This window comes from Hippoglossus stenolepis, chromosome 12, assembly GCF_022539355.2.
Source record: "Hippoglossus stenolepis isolate QCI-W04-F060 chromosome 12, HSTE1.2, whole genome shotgun sequence".
In the NCBI taxonomy this organism is placed as follows: Eukaryota; Metazoa; Chordata; class Actinopteri; order Pleuronectiformes; family Pleuronectidae; genus Hippoglossus; species Hippoglossus stenolepis.
This window is the reverse complement of record NC_061494.1, coordinates 13,243,850-13,257,771: the sequence shown is the minus strand read 5'-3', so window position 1 is coordinate 13,257,771 and position 13,922 is coordinate 13,243,850. Positions and strand designations below refer to the sequence as shown.

Sequence of the window (13,922 nt, the reverse complement as noted above, 5' to 3'; positions counted from 1 at the left end):
ACCCCGTTACCTTGATGACTGCTTGGGAGTCAAGTCTTTAAAACTCCCCACAAAACGGCAGTTCACTGCTCATTTAACTGACAGCCTTTTATTAACCCTGCTAGCTTTTCCTCTAAAGTTTAATGAGAGCAACGATCTCATCTGCCACCCCCACCCTCACCCTCCGTCCATCCCCAACGTCCTTCTCTCCGTTTGTCCTCTCAGCAGGACGTCTAAGACAAACAGCCACTTTGTTATACAAGCTTTTCCTCAAACCCTCACTCTAGAATGAGAAAGAGAAACAAAGAAAGAAAGAAAGAGTGGAGTTGAAGAAAGAGAGCGCGAGAGAGAGAGCGCGAGAGACGGAGAGTGAAATAAATACAGAAAAAGAGAAGTGGGACAATTAATCCTGTGTCTATGAGAAGGGAAACCATCTGGGTTAGTGCTCCACCTGAGGGTAGTGGGCTTTCACATTAACCCCTCTTGTTAAGATCATAAAGGCAGACACTAACAAGCCCCAGTGTGCACTATGAGCAAGTGCAAAGACACACACTCGCATACTCATACGAATCCATACACAACCATGGACTCTCTCACTCCTTCACTCTCGCTCTCCGCCGTCCTCAGACACACAAACGCAGAAATGAAATAGCGGCGAAAGTCGTCCCCTGGGAGCCGAGAACCTTTTAAGTCCATTAAAAGCTGCTGGTGGGAGCGAGACGAGGCTGTAACCTAACCACGTCAGGCTGGAACCAGAACTTATGCTGTGACCCAGACACACCGCGCTCAGGTCTTAAAGAAACACGCAAGGAAAGTAGTCTTCTACCGCTGCTACTGATTCCACACATACTAGACCTCATTTTTAACAAGCAAGAGGCTTTTCATTAATGAACCAAACATAGGCCCCCCATAAAAATTGTATTATTTTCAATTGCACGGCCCTGGATGGTACATTTGTTTTAACTGTGAAAAGAATGTGTGCCACTAGCACACCTGAAAAGCTTCAAGGTCGATTACAGCGCTCTTTTATCCAGGCTAGGGATAAAGAACAAATGAGTTTATACACAGACACATAGTGAATCGATTAAGCAACGTTAAACAAAGTCTCATTCTCCAGAACGTGGCAGGAAAGCGGGTGCTAGGTTTAGAATAATGAGCATGAAGTTAGATTGGATGAAACAGGGGAGCTGTGCTAGCACAATCCTCTGGCTGTTGGCAGAGCTCGCCGCTCCAGATGGACTAATCACGCCTGTTCAAGGCCATCCACTGGTCTGGAAGGCCCCGGTCTGCTCTGCGTCTGCTCCAGCCAGACAGACAACCCAGCGCTGCTCAGTGTTAGCCAGCCACAAGTAGGCCAGCCTTGCCCCCACAAGGGTAAAGCTTTGCCCCCACAGCCCCACAGGTTGGTTTTGCCATAATGATAGGTGACATGGGGAGATAGTTGCGAGGAAGTGACAGATAGATTCAAGATGGTGTTAAACATCAAACGCGAGATGAACGGATGGCGGGCTGAGGCTGGGGATCATGGGTTAGCAGCACCGCTATGTGGATAGAAGGGAGGGAAATGATTTTTCCATGTCCCACTGTTTCATTATTCCCAGATGCTTCAGGTAATCTGAACTGAAATAATGGGAGCTGGAATGATCAGCCAGCAACAGGGACACTGATTATTCTGAAGCAGGGGGAAAAAAAACACTGAGCCTTGTTGCAGATGGGAATAAAAGTTTAACATTACTGTGGGATTGTCTCGCTGTATGGGGTGCATGAGTGTAAGGATGCGTGGGTGTGTGGCAGCATGGGATAGGCCTTAACAAGTGGAAACCAAATGAGGACTGCGACGACACATTTCATTCATGGGACTGAGGTATTTGAGTCCATTGGCAGAGTGAGCTTTGGGACATCTCCAGTGACATAAAACGACCTCATTAGGTGACACAGACGTTCTTTCACCTGGAACAGAGTTTAAGGTCTAGCGTGTCCCTTAGTTCAAATCCCAGTGTCACACCAACTCCCTGTCAACAGCGGATTCTCTCGCAGAGAAACTGCAGACGACCTGGCATGGCGGCCCCACAATGTGCAAGTAACTTTCCACTCGCTCAGTTTATTAAGTCTCACACACAGACAGTGCAGTGGAAATCACAGGGTATAGTCACAAAATAAGTCTGAATGTTAATGAGGTCTGATCACCTTCCAGCAAATGTAATCAAATCTAAATTGTCCTTTAATTATGTTTAAACCGAAGCCAACTTATTTCAAACTTTTTTGAAACCATGCTGTGCAGTATATAGTTGTAGTTGTGCACAATACATCTGAGCAACAACAGTGGCTTGCGTAATAAAGAAAAGATAGGAAGATGAAAGATAGATGGTGTGTTTACTCATAGAAAAGAGAAAGTCATTGAAATAAAAAAAGTGAACTTACAGTCGAGACAGGGCAGGGTTCTTCTGAAACAGCAACTCCGGAAGTTGCTGCAGTTGATTACGGTTCAGCCGCCTGCGGCAGGGAAAACATATGATCAACCAGTGAGTTTGTGTGTGTGTGTGTGTGTGTGTGTGTGCGTGTGCGTGTGCGTGTGTGTGTGTGTGTGTGTGTGTGTGTGTGTGTGTGTGCCCTTGAGTGTGTAGGCTGTGAATAATATCTGCTAGCTGCCGTAGAATCGGCTTAGCCACAGGCTATTGTGTTTCAGTGTGCTCTGAATGTCACATAAATATCCAACTGAAAGTTCAGGGGAATTAAACTGCTAGTAAGAGACAGCGCTGTAAATTATCTCTGCACAGTTAAATTAGAATGCCGCGCCTGGTAGAATTCACTGCTGTCCCGACTTTCCCAGAGAAATGGAACAGCAACAGCATTCCCTGTTTAAACAAATGAATTAAATACACCACTTATGTGAACATGACCAGATTTTTATCTGGGGGGAAACCATCAAAACAAGATGTTCCCAAATAAAATTAAGAGAAACGGACAAGCCCATTCGAGCCCAAGGAAGCCCTGACAGGAATGATGGCTGGCAACAGACTCCGTGTCAAACAACTAACGTCCAAGACTGGCAGGCTTTATGCAAATACAACAATTAAGTCAATGAGGAACAGACTGTTGCTAATCTGTTGGAAACCACAACTCTCTTCCCTCTGAATGGCCCATTGGAGTGAATGCAGCGGCTGTGCTACAGAGAGGCTACAAATCTGTAAGGCAGGCCGCTGCCATGCCTTTGGACACATTGAGACAGATGTTGGGACCTGTGCCACTTACAGTATACACCAAGAAGAGCACTTGGCCAGCTGAGGTGGAGATTTAGTGCTTAATGGGCATTAATGGTCTGCCGCTGCTCCGTTCACACTCAACTGTACCTGCTGGTGGGTTAGTGGCTTTTAAACATCAGAGAAACGAGCCTCCACATTGGTCTGGCACATGGATTTGTCTACCCAATGTTTGGGCTCAGATGAATATGGAGGAGGGAAGGCAAGTTGTACATGGCCTCGGCTTTGGTAATGTAAATTGTTAATGTGGGTTTCAGATCAGGGGAAAGTCTTTTATAAGTTAACCACTATGTGTGCATGACAGCATGTATCCATAAAATCATCTGCTGTGCAGGTTTCCATGCGGGTAGCACTATTGATTTGCTAATGAGCCGGTTGAGGTGTGGTTGACTGTGTTTGTCTGTGTGTTTTCCCAGCCTGTTTACAAGCTGCGAGGGAGGCCTGGTGCTGTCCAGATGAGCCGGGGTCTGCGGTGGGGAGGCCTCTTTAAGCCCACAAATCCCAATGAGGGCATTCCTGTCAGGCAAAGCTAATAAAGAAAAAATACTCCCGAGCCTACACCGTGCCCTCTCTGCACCCTCCGACCACAATGGAATGACAGGGAAGTGCCTCACACTTGATACACCATTTACGGTCAGTTCCCCCTGGTAGGCTCATTACACACAACTAATACAAGAACTGAGCACAGATCGGTGGAGGGGTGAGATTTTCATTTAAGAGTTCAAGTTCAGAGAAGAAATAAAAAATGTGTTGTTTCTGGTCACGCTGGGTGGTACTCACAGTCTCTCCAGCTCCTTCATGTCATCAAAGGCCCCGCGCTCTATCACAGTAATCTGATTCTCCATCAGTTGCCTGCAAAGAGAGAGGGAGGACGGAAACAGAGGCTTAGAAACTACATGATACAGTGCGGCTTTGACTTTTTTTTTTTTACAAGTCTGTAGATGGTCACTCAGGCTTTAACAAAGTGCAGGGGGGCTCGGGTTTGGGTGGCGAGACTTCTTGCAGTATGTATATTCAAGCTGCATGCAGTTTATTCAACGTCTCTCTCTCTCTCTCTCTCTCTCTCTCTCTCTCTCTCTCTCTCTCTCTCTCTCTCTCTCTCTCTCTCTCTCTCCCTCAAACACACACTCTCACACAGGGGGCAGTGGTGTGGACTGAGGGCACAGTGTGGAATCTTGGCAAAAGAAGCAGGAATAGCGGCCAGGAAAGTTTCCAAGGTGGCTCAGGAACCGTGGGTCCGGGCTCTGGTGTGGTCCACTGGGTGCAGCGGTTGGGTGGAGACGAGATGAAAGGTGGCCAGGGGGTCAGAAAGTGTTAGAGGGGAAACTGAGTTGGACTGTGAGGTTTTTACAGTTGGCACAATTAAAAGACAGTAGGCTGTGTGTGTGTATGTGTGCCTGTTGGATCGGATAATTGGACAGAATCTGAGTTTAAGGCACTACATGAAGGATATTAGTCAAACAAATGCTAATATGGATGCACACAAACACACAGGCAGTTGCACTTCCTTGCCCCAGCCTACTTTGCCAAAGCCAACGCACCAAAAAGAAGGCTCGGATGGTTTTGGATGTGTTACAACAACACAAGGTCAGGAATGAGAGAAAAGCGTCCAGCGGCTTCAGAAGCAACAAGAGCTTCCCTTCATTACGTGTACAACTGTTCTGTGTTGAAGCAAACCTCTCATGTCTCCTCTGAGGCCGCGCCGCGCTGCAACTCAGCAGTCTGGGCTTCCTCCCCATCGAATATAAATGCTAATCACTGTTCGCACTCCAAACACACAGAGAAAAGTGTAATTCACCTCTGATCTCTTTCTCATGAATTTAGATGGAAGTGAAAAATTGTCGTGAGCACTTTTGAATCGAGAAAACTTTTTTTTTTTTTGCAGAGAGTCATCCTGCCTTCAATTTTCTCAGATGGTTCATCTGTTGTTCTGCATCCCCCCCCCCTCACACACACACACACAAACACACCCATTTTTGATCTAGACCAGCCGAGCACTCAGAACCAGATGAATGGTGGTAAATCAGCTGTGTTGATTTTAGACTGACAGGAGAGGTGGCAGCTGACTGTAAAGATAAACCTCTGTTCCTGTTTGGCTCCTTCTGAGGGTTTCCCAGGGGTCAGCAGGGTCAGAGGTCTAACTACTGGTAGTCTTGTGGCTGTTGCCCCTCAGAGATTCCCCCCCCCAATACACAAAGACAGACTTCTTTTTTCTGGTTGCACATGCAGACACGCCATGCACCCACACCATACTAATCATGCATCATGTATATGGTTGTCTGACATTTGAGAAAGCGAGCAGTGTGCAGTGTGTGTGTGTGTGTGTGTGTTACATGTGGTGCAGGGGTCGTGTTGTGAGAGAATTTGGCTTTTTACAGCAAAGGGAGTTCTGTCTTTAATACCCCTGCAAGGAGTTGTTTCCTTCTTACTTGCTCGTGACAAGCTGGTGACATGAAGGCATTTAACCTCCACGTGGGGGTTGGAGGGTGGTGCAGAAAAGGAGGCATGCGTCGGAAGACGAGAGGGGACAAGGAGCGGTGGGAACAAGCGAGGAAACAGAAGGGGACAACAGGGGGATGGGCGAGTCACGTCGAGGCTCGAAAATAGTCGGGCTTCGCTGGGTAGAAGGAATTATGGGCAGCTCGTGTTACCTAAAATGTGTTCAGGTCTACACGGCTTCCTCTTCAGCGGAGGTTTTTAACACCTATGCCACAACTCACAAGTGTGTTCGCGCACACACACACACACATAGACACTTGTACAACTACTTTATTACCTGAAGTCACAAGTGCTTTTTAATTTCAGCACAGGGTGAGGTAGTGACTTCGCCTGAATGTGTTAACTGTGTGGAGAGCCTAGTTGTAGTGGCGCTTGTGTACACATTACATGTTGATGTGTGGGAACAGAGGGCAAGTGAGTGTGTGTGTGTGTGTGTGTCTGAGGGACAATAAGTGCCACTACAACAGGCTGAATACAGTGAGAGAAGTCCATTACATCACGGGCTACAGTCACTCAGCAGCTTAATGTACTCCCGAGTAGCACACTTGACGGAAGCATCTCCACTCCGCTGGGTTTGTGCCAGTTTGAGCTGCAGGTCTGTGCAACTCGTGAGCTGCAAGGTTGGATGCAGCTCTGGCAGGCATGAATAGATAAACTCTGACACAGACATGCACTGCGGGATACACATACAAACATCCCATCATTGCACAATAACATGAAGCCAAGTACTTACAGAACTCGGAGGTACTTGAGTCCAGCGAAGTCACTCTTGGTGATGCGTGTGAGGTTATTCCCATTCAGCTCCCTGCGAAGACAGACACAGAAAATACATATGAATAATACATTGTTATCCTCCCTCTGGACCAGTTCAGCCTGATGACTCAAGGAGCAGACGATGACACGGAGGCATCTTTGTCTACTGATACCTGAGTCAAATTTCTTATCTGGAGCATGAAAACAACCGCACAACTTCACATACACACACACACAGACACACACATTGCCCCGAGCTGTTTGTTCAAGCATACTACTGGTGTAATATATGCTGAGAAGGTCTTTAATTGCTGGTGTTTTCATGAAATGCAAATTGCTTTAAATGTGATGTTAAATGTAACATACACTGCCGGGTAGAAATGGAAAGGCTGCGTTAAAGGGGAGTTCATGTTTATTTCTAACACCACTGGGAGAAATTAAGGAGTCCTATTAAAATGGAAGCCACATTTGAGTGGCCTGTTTGTCTTTCTATTCCAGCCCTCTCCCACCAACACCCATAACGCCACCCCGTCTCTGTCTGCCGCGTCCCTCCGCTATTGGTGGGGATTAGCAGGAGCCAGTGGAGGGGATTTGGGAAGGGCCACAAGGCCAGAAAGCTAAGTGCTGTGGATATAATGGGAGCAGGCTCCCTGCTGAGAGCTGGCAAGCGCTGCTAAAAAAGAGAAAGACAAAGTATTTGAAAAAGAGAGGATTTGAATTTAGTTTTGGTTTCTTACAAGTATTATTGTCATCTTCTAACTGGTTGACAATAATTATTACCTCTGTCAACCACCCTGTTTATTTGTTTGTAAGCAAGATAATGCAAAAACGAATGCGCGGATTCCCACAAAACTTGGTGGAATGATGCAATATGGGTAAGAAAATAAAAGCATTACATTTGGTGAGGATCAAAATCAGGAGACAGAACGTTTTTCACTTTCTTGAATTTTCGGGAGTTTTTCTACATTTTCTTTGATTTCTCAGAGAATAATTCATGGGTCTTGGTGAAAAACATCTGGCATATAGGGACTGATAATTATGAGTTAGCGCAATTTGGTGCAGATCCAACAAAAAATTTTGGATCCAGTGAATTCAAATGTGGTTTCTTCAGGGGCCTGTCCGGCCTACTGAGTGCCATTCTACTTCTCAATGTGTCGTGTATTTGATAACTCCAGAGGTAGCATACAGAACTTGCGGTCGTTTGGTGGATTCAGTTTCATCTGTTGATATAAGAGAGGTTTGTATTGTTATTTGTTTCTGCAGAACTCTGTGGAAGATTAATATTTAACCTCAGTACCAGATTGTATTCTCATGACTGAGCGAAAAGAAAAAAGCAGGCAAAGCACGCAAAACCGTACGAGCCACCCAGGTGCTGAGACAAGTCAAAATACAGAGAGTTTCTCTGTGCTACTGCACTTCCTAAGCATTATGGGTCCACCCTACCCTGACCTCCCCAACCCCCCCGCCCCAAAGTACAACCAAAAAACTGGTTCCAAATCTACGCCAAAAGCGCTGGTCTCTCTCCCTCAGTCACTCTCTCCTTCTCTCGTCTAATGACCACTCCAGGGACTGTAGCGTTATGCAGTACGAAAGAGAACGGTCATTATAGACAGATGGTGTGTGTGTGTGTGTGTGTGTGTGTGTGTGTGTGTGTGTGTGTGTGTGTGTGTGTGTGTGTGTGTGTGTGTGTGTGTGTGTGTGTGTGTGTGTGTGTGTGTGTGTGTGTGTGTGTGTGTGTGTGCGTGCATGCGTGTGTACACAGGTGCATCGACAGGCCAAGCGACAGGGCCACGGGAAATAAATAATGGACTGGGCTTCATTAGCCTGGGCTCTGATACACACACATGTGGTGCTCATTACAGGTGCTTACGCAGATAGCCGCACACACACACAGACACCCACACACACTTCTGGATTTCCAATGTCTTATCTTCAGGGTGGTCACTCCGGATGACATCCGGAGAACATTTAAAAGAAGAAAGATAGAAGAGGAGGAAGAGACGGTAAAAGCGAGGGGTGGCAGGGAGAATGTGTGACTCACACATAAACTAGTGAAATCACACTTTTATCCTGCAGCTACGAAGTCTTAATTCATCCTGTAATAAGAGACATGTCATAGTTTCAGCTTGTACTGTGGGGTTGACTAATCAGACAAACTCTCAAAGTATTTTGTGCGTTAAGATGTGGTGACTGAACTAATTTCCCTGCGCTCAGAGGATGTTGCAATATCCTGCTGCAAGAGTCATCTGAAAGAGCACATTGGCCGTGCACCTGCTCATCAATGCAGGTGACATTTAGGCAATGCTCAAATGCCACCAGCATCTTATGATGTTTAAAATAATCATAGTCAACGCTGTTTATTTCCTATTCTGACCTTTTCCGTTGGCATTTTGCAATAGAAACCATGCAATGTTCTCAAGACCTTGAAATTGAGCAGGTAATATCAGTCCCACTATAGCTCATATGCTTCAAGGACTCATGACTTGTGTACAGTATATGGACATGACCTTCTGCAGTTAACCGTTACGAGAAGAGCTGGGGATAGCACTTTTTAACATTCACAGTAACAAGCATGCATTTTGAAGTGGACACTTGGCTTTATGAAAAGAGCACATGGCCCATATAAATTGTTATAGCTCCTGCATGGTGTTTGACCCATCTGATGATGTCTGATGACCCAGGGGAGTGATTTGTCTCCGGGGGGATCTTGCCAAGTTACTCCCTTGTCTGTGAGGATGCTCTGCTGCTCGGGCTGATGGAAAATAGCTGGGATTCCCATCAGCTTCAGACTGGGAAGTAACTTTCATCATAGTGCGTGCTCACACACACACACACACACACACACACTGTAGTGATATGTAAATGTCATGAACATTGGTGCATGGTTCTGCATGGATGAACACGTCTAGGTGAACCCACAACTTATAGAAGAGAATATGAACTCCAGGCATTCATACAGTCTGGAGTCATGGGTTCTCATCTCTGCGTTGACTCCACGTCTAAATAAGTGCACTGTGTTCAAAAGTAATATATGGAGTCAATGGCTCAAAGGAAAATCTGCTGTTTATTAGCGACAATATCAGCCAGTGGTATTTTTCTTTGTTTTACAATCAAAAGGAGCTCAGAAATGGTTTTTGGCACAGCAGCAAAGGCGGGCGCACTCCTTTCATACACAGATGTTTTGTAGTATGGACTTCATGCGGGTTTTCACATCATGGTACTTCAGTATTACTTCAGAGGCTGAAAATTATTAGGTATCATTCCCAGTTCCTACAGCAAAGGATTTCCACCTCCAGCTGCTTTAGTCAAATCCATTCCATCCTCTGGAAACTCTGTCAGGATCCCCGGTGCTGACACACTTCCTGGAGAGCAAGTGGATTTATGACATCACTATCTAATCCTTTTTCATCCTCCGTCCCGAGCTGATTGATGCCTAAGAGTACTTCCTGGTGCACCTTCCCATGGGTGGACACGCGGCAGCTACGCTCCACTGCTCTACATCTCTATAATTCAAAGGGGCTCAGAGGAGTGCTACAATGCTGAAAAACTCATTATGTTTATTTCTGCCAGCTGCTGGGGTCCCTGGGACGAGGGGGACCTGGTTCGCATTGAGAAACTTTACATAAAATGAAACCCCACGACTGGAGGGAGGATAAGCAAACGCTCTAAGGCCTGCATCCACATACACTCACGCGGATAGAGATATCCACATGTGCTGACCCTCATACACGAAGACCACATAAATATACAGCATCGAGGAAAAAACACACAAGCACCCCTACTGGCATGCACACAAACAGAGCCAGTGGGAAAAGTCAATTGTTCTGCTGGGAACAAAGAACATAATGATAACAAGAGAAACTACTGCTGGCTGTATAGCTTTCCCCCAGCACTATCGATTTATGCAGACACTGCAGACCTGAAATTAATACAGACGGAGTGGGACAGCGAGGGCTCGCAAACAAGCCAAAATGATGAGTCAGTCTCTTAAAACGACGTATAATAAGGCAGACCACTCAATATAAAGTTCACACGTCTCAACAGTCTTGTCAAAGCTGTCTTTTTGTATTGATCAGCTGTCCCACTTTGGTCTCTAGAGTTGGGAGGGCACTGAAAAGTTGTTGTCGCACTCTTTTTCTGCAATGTATATGAAAATGTGCTCCCTCGCTGGGGTTAGACACGACTCACGAAGATGGGTCACTGTTGCTACCAAGCTTCAATTTACACTTCAGCTTTCAGCCACAAAGAAAAACATGAACAATATAAATAGTAGTAGTGGGCTGTAGCAAAACATAAGCAAGAGAAGAAATCAAGAGTCCAGGGGTGCAAGCAAGTATTTCACAAGTTGAAATTAGTTCCTTTCATCGTAATTTTAAGGGTAGGGTAGATACGTTTTTTCTAAAACACTTTTTTATCATATTTGTTGAAATCCTCTTCGCATCCCGATAGCCACCAATAAATAAAGTTGTGTGAAAAAAGAAAACAAGCCGGTGTCTGTGGCCAGATCAGGACCAAAGTCCTGATCTGGACTTTGGTCCAAACTGAACATTGGTGAAACCCGCTCTACTGCAAGTTAAAGTTTATTCAAACTCTACATGGGCTCTACCATAAGGATTTTGACAGGAAGTACATTTCTCTGGCCCCCTTCCTCTTTGAAATTAGATTTAAATTACCTATCAAGGTTCTTTTTTTTTGCAGTGCAGCCATTCTGTTTGGCTGCTGTTGGCACCGCAGGACCATTTGTCCTGAACAGGTTTAGCCTGGCAGGGAAGACAGAAGCCAGCTGATTTGAGGATCGGTGGCACAGCGCTGCCCGAGCTCCATGCTGAGGAAACAATCTTATGACCAGGAGCCCGAGGTCTTGTACTGTTGAAGCACGGACGCCCATTAATCAACAATCCCACACTGATAACGGTATTTGACCGGCCAGTGAGCGCACTCCCTAATGAATGAAGTAAACAGGTTGAAAAGCTGCCAAAGAGCGAAGCGGTTCTCCTCCTCCAGACTCGAAAACATATGGACGTGACAGCCGTGAAACACGCAGGAGGAGAGGAAAGATAGAGTCACCGCGAGACAGAAAAAGAGAGAGCTTCTCTGACAGTGTTGTTAGCTGCCTGAAAGCGACGGACTGGAGAAGTGTGGTGGAGTGTTACGAGTAGACGGGGAGCGGCGAGGAGCTGATGGGCTGTCTGGGAAACGTCAGCAAGGACACAATGCCTCAACGGCTGGTAGACTGTACAGAGAAAGTGACCTACATACTAGCTGGTCCAACGGGCTACAGGACCGGGCAGTACCATCCAGACTCACATAGTCCAAGATTGAGAAAGTGAAAGAAAGAGAGAGAGAGAGAGAGAGAGAGAGAGAGAGCAGACCACCATGACCAAAATAACACACTTTAAACCCAACTGGAACACTTCTATCCAGACTGAGAGGTCAGATTTCTGCTCAGCTTGAACAAAACATTCCCTCTCCTTTGAAATGTGGCTTTCAGACGTGCAGTTAGGGCCCTCAACTGTACATTTTTTGTGCGCGTGTGTGCGTCAGAGAGCGTCTAAGTGTGCGTGCGTTCAGCGTGATAAGACTGTGCACAAGTGTTTTCCCGGCTCCTGGGCTCCTCAAGGGATGTTTACTTTTTTTTTTATTGTAATTTGATTCTGCTTTGTCAGGCCTTAAAAGCAAGACTGCTGATAGGAAAGGTAAACATCAAGCAGACGCACACAGGCGCACACACACACACACACACACACACACACACACACACACACACACACACACACACACACACACACACACACACACACACACACACACACACATAACCCCTTGTCGAGCCTTGACCCGTGTAATCTCCTGCATCTTGCTGAGCCCCTCTCATTTTTCTAAACAGCTACAGGTAAAAGTCAGGGACCCGAACCCAAGCATCTGTCTTTTGCTGTTGTTACCCGGCCTTCACACTATACAACTACAACCTTGACAAGGAGACGCGGTTGTTGTTTTTTCCCAAGTAGAACACGCTGCTGTCAGCAAAAAAAACAGACAGATAGCGGGAAGGACCGGGAGATGGGAGGGGAAAAGGGGAGGCAGGGAAAAATGCATGGGAGGAAAGTAGCACGCAGACACTTTGTGATCAAACATAGATAACTTATGACACTCTCTCAGGCCGTAGTGAATCAATTAAACATCTGTTCCGACGACGTGTGTTGCTGCCACAGGCTGGGAAAAGAACACACAGCAGACTGTAGTAGAGACAGAGACAGAGGGGTCTTTCATGGCTTATACTGTATCTGTAGTTTGTGTAGCGACAGACGCCGAGGTTCTGTTGTGGCTTTGAGTCACACATGAAGGCATTGAGCCTGTATGAATGTGTACTTTGACTGTGTCATATGGACAAAACATCTGCTCCGCCACATCCACGCAGAAGACCGAGGAGAAGTTTGAGGCATGTGCAATGACGACTGGTAGTTTGATGGATGCTGCGCGTGTGCTTGAATCTGTCTGTTCACCCCGATAAATAAAGAGTTGTCTTCCACTGAGCACACTGAGAACTAAGCTCATCTGCTCGGAGATATCTCCCACAGCAAGATATATAATCCAAGGCAATTAAATGATCAATTAGTGTTGGAAATCTATCAACAGCTATTTTGGTAATTAGTCACTTATTTTTGCCACTTTTGGAGAAAACCGACAAACATGAGCATTATTAACCCAGTCTCTTTGATTTCTGTATCGTGCTTTCTTAACATGCTTTTAAGATTTTTGTTACACGCTTATGTTTCATCTTTTATTGTGAGCTGTCCTGTATGATTGATTTTTCATTTGTTTTAAATATTATTTTAAGCTCTCTGTGCAAAGCTAAATTCCCTGAGGGACAATAAAGGTTTCTTCCGTTCCTATTTTAAGACAAAACAGTTCATGGATTAAAAGATTTAGAAAAGAAATTGAAAGCAAAGTAATTTAGTTTTATATTTAATATATTTGTTTCAATTGTGTGAAAACAATTCTGGTATTTGGTGCGACCATTTTGAATTTTGTTTAATAAATTTGTATTTTTTTCATTATTTCATTAGAAATTAAATTGACCGACTCATTTATTTGACGGTGAACTGTTTTGCACTGGTTTGATAAATGTGCAGATCTCAAGCTGCCCCTGCATCTGGAATCCTGTTTCCTCTCAAACTTGTATCACATCAGAGGCGTGACTGTGGATTACGAAGGCATATCTACAATGTGAGAGAGTGTTCATCAATTAAACACACACACACACACACACACACACACACACACTTATCCCCCCAACCCTTTCACTCTTCTAACACCGGCTTCTTACTGGCCATAGCCAGGAGGGTTAAAAGCGAAGATGCCCGTCTGAGAGATGAAAGGTGATCTACGTGGACTCTCCAAATTAGATTTTCATGGTCTGCTGAGATACAG

At 45.6% G+C, this 13,922-nt stretch overlaps 1 protein-coding gene across 5 annotated transcripts in view; it reads right to left on the bottom strand.

Moving 5' to 3' along the window:
• Positions 1–13,922, bottom strand: part of slit1a (slit homolog 1a (Drosophila)) — an 89,878-nt gene that overhangs the window by 70,700 nt on the left and 5,256 nt on the right. For all 5 annotated transcript variants that reach the window (XM_035172683.2, XM_035172682.2, XM_035172685.2 and 2 more), the window contains exons 2-4: positions 6,472–6,543; positions 4,020–4,091; positions 2,401–2,472 (exon numbers count right to left, since the gene is read on the bottom strand). In XM_035172683.2, coding sequence (XP_035028574.2) covers positions 2,401–2,472; positions 4,020–4,091; positions 6,472–6,543 — 216 coding nt within the window. The remainder of the gene's footprint in view (positions 1–2,400; positions 2,473–4,019; positions 4,092–6,471; positions 6,544–13,922) is intronic.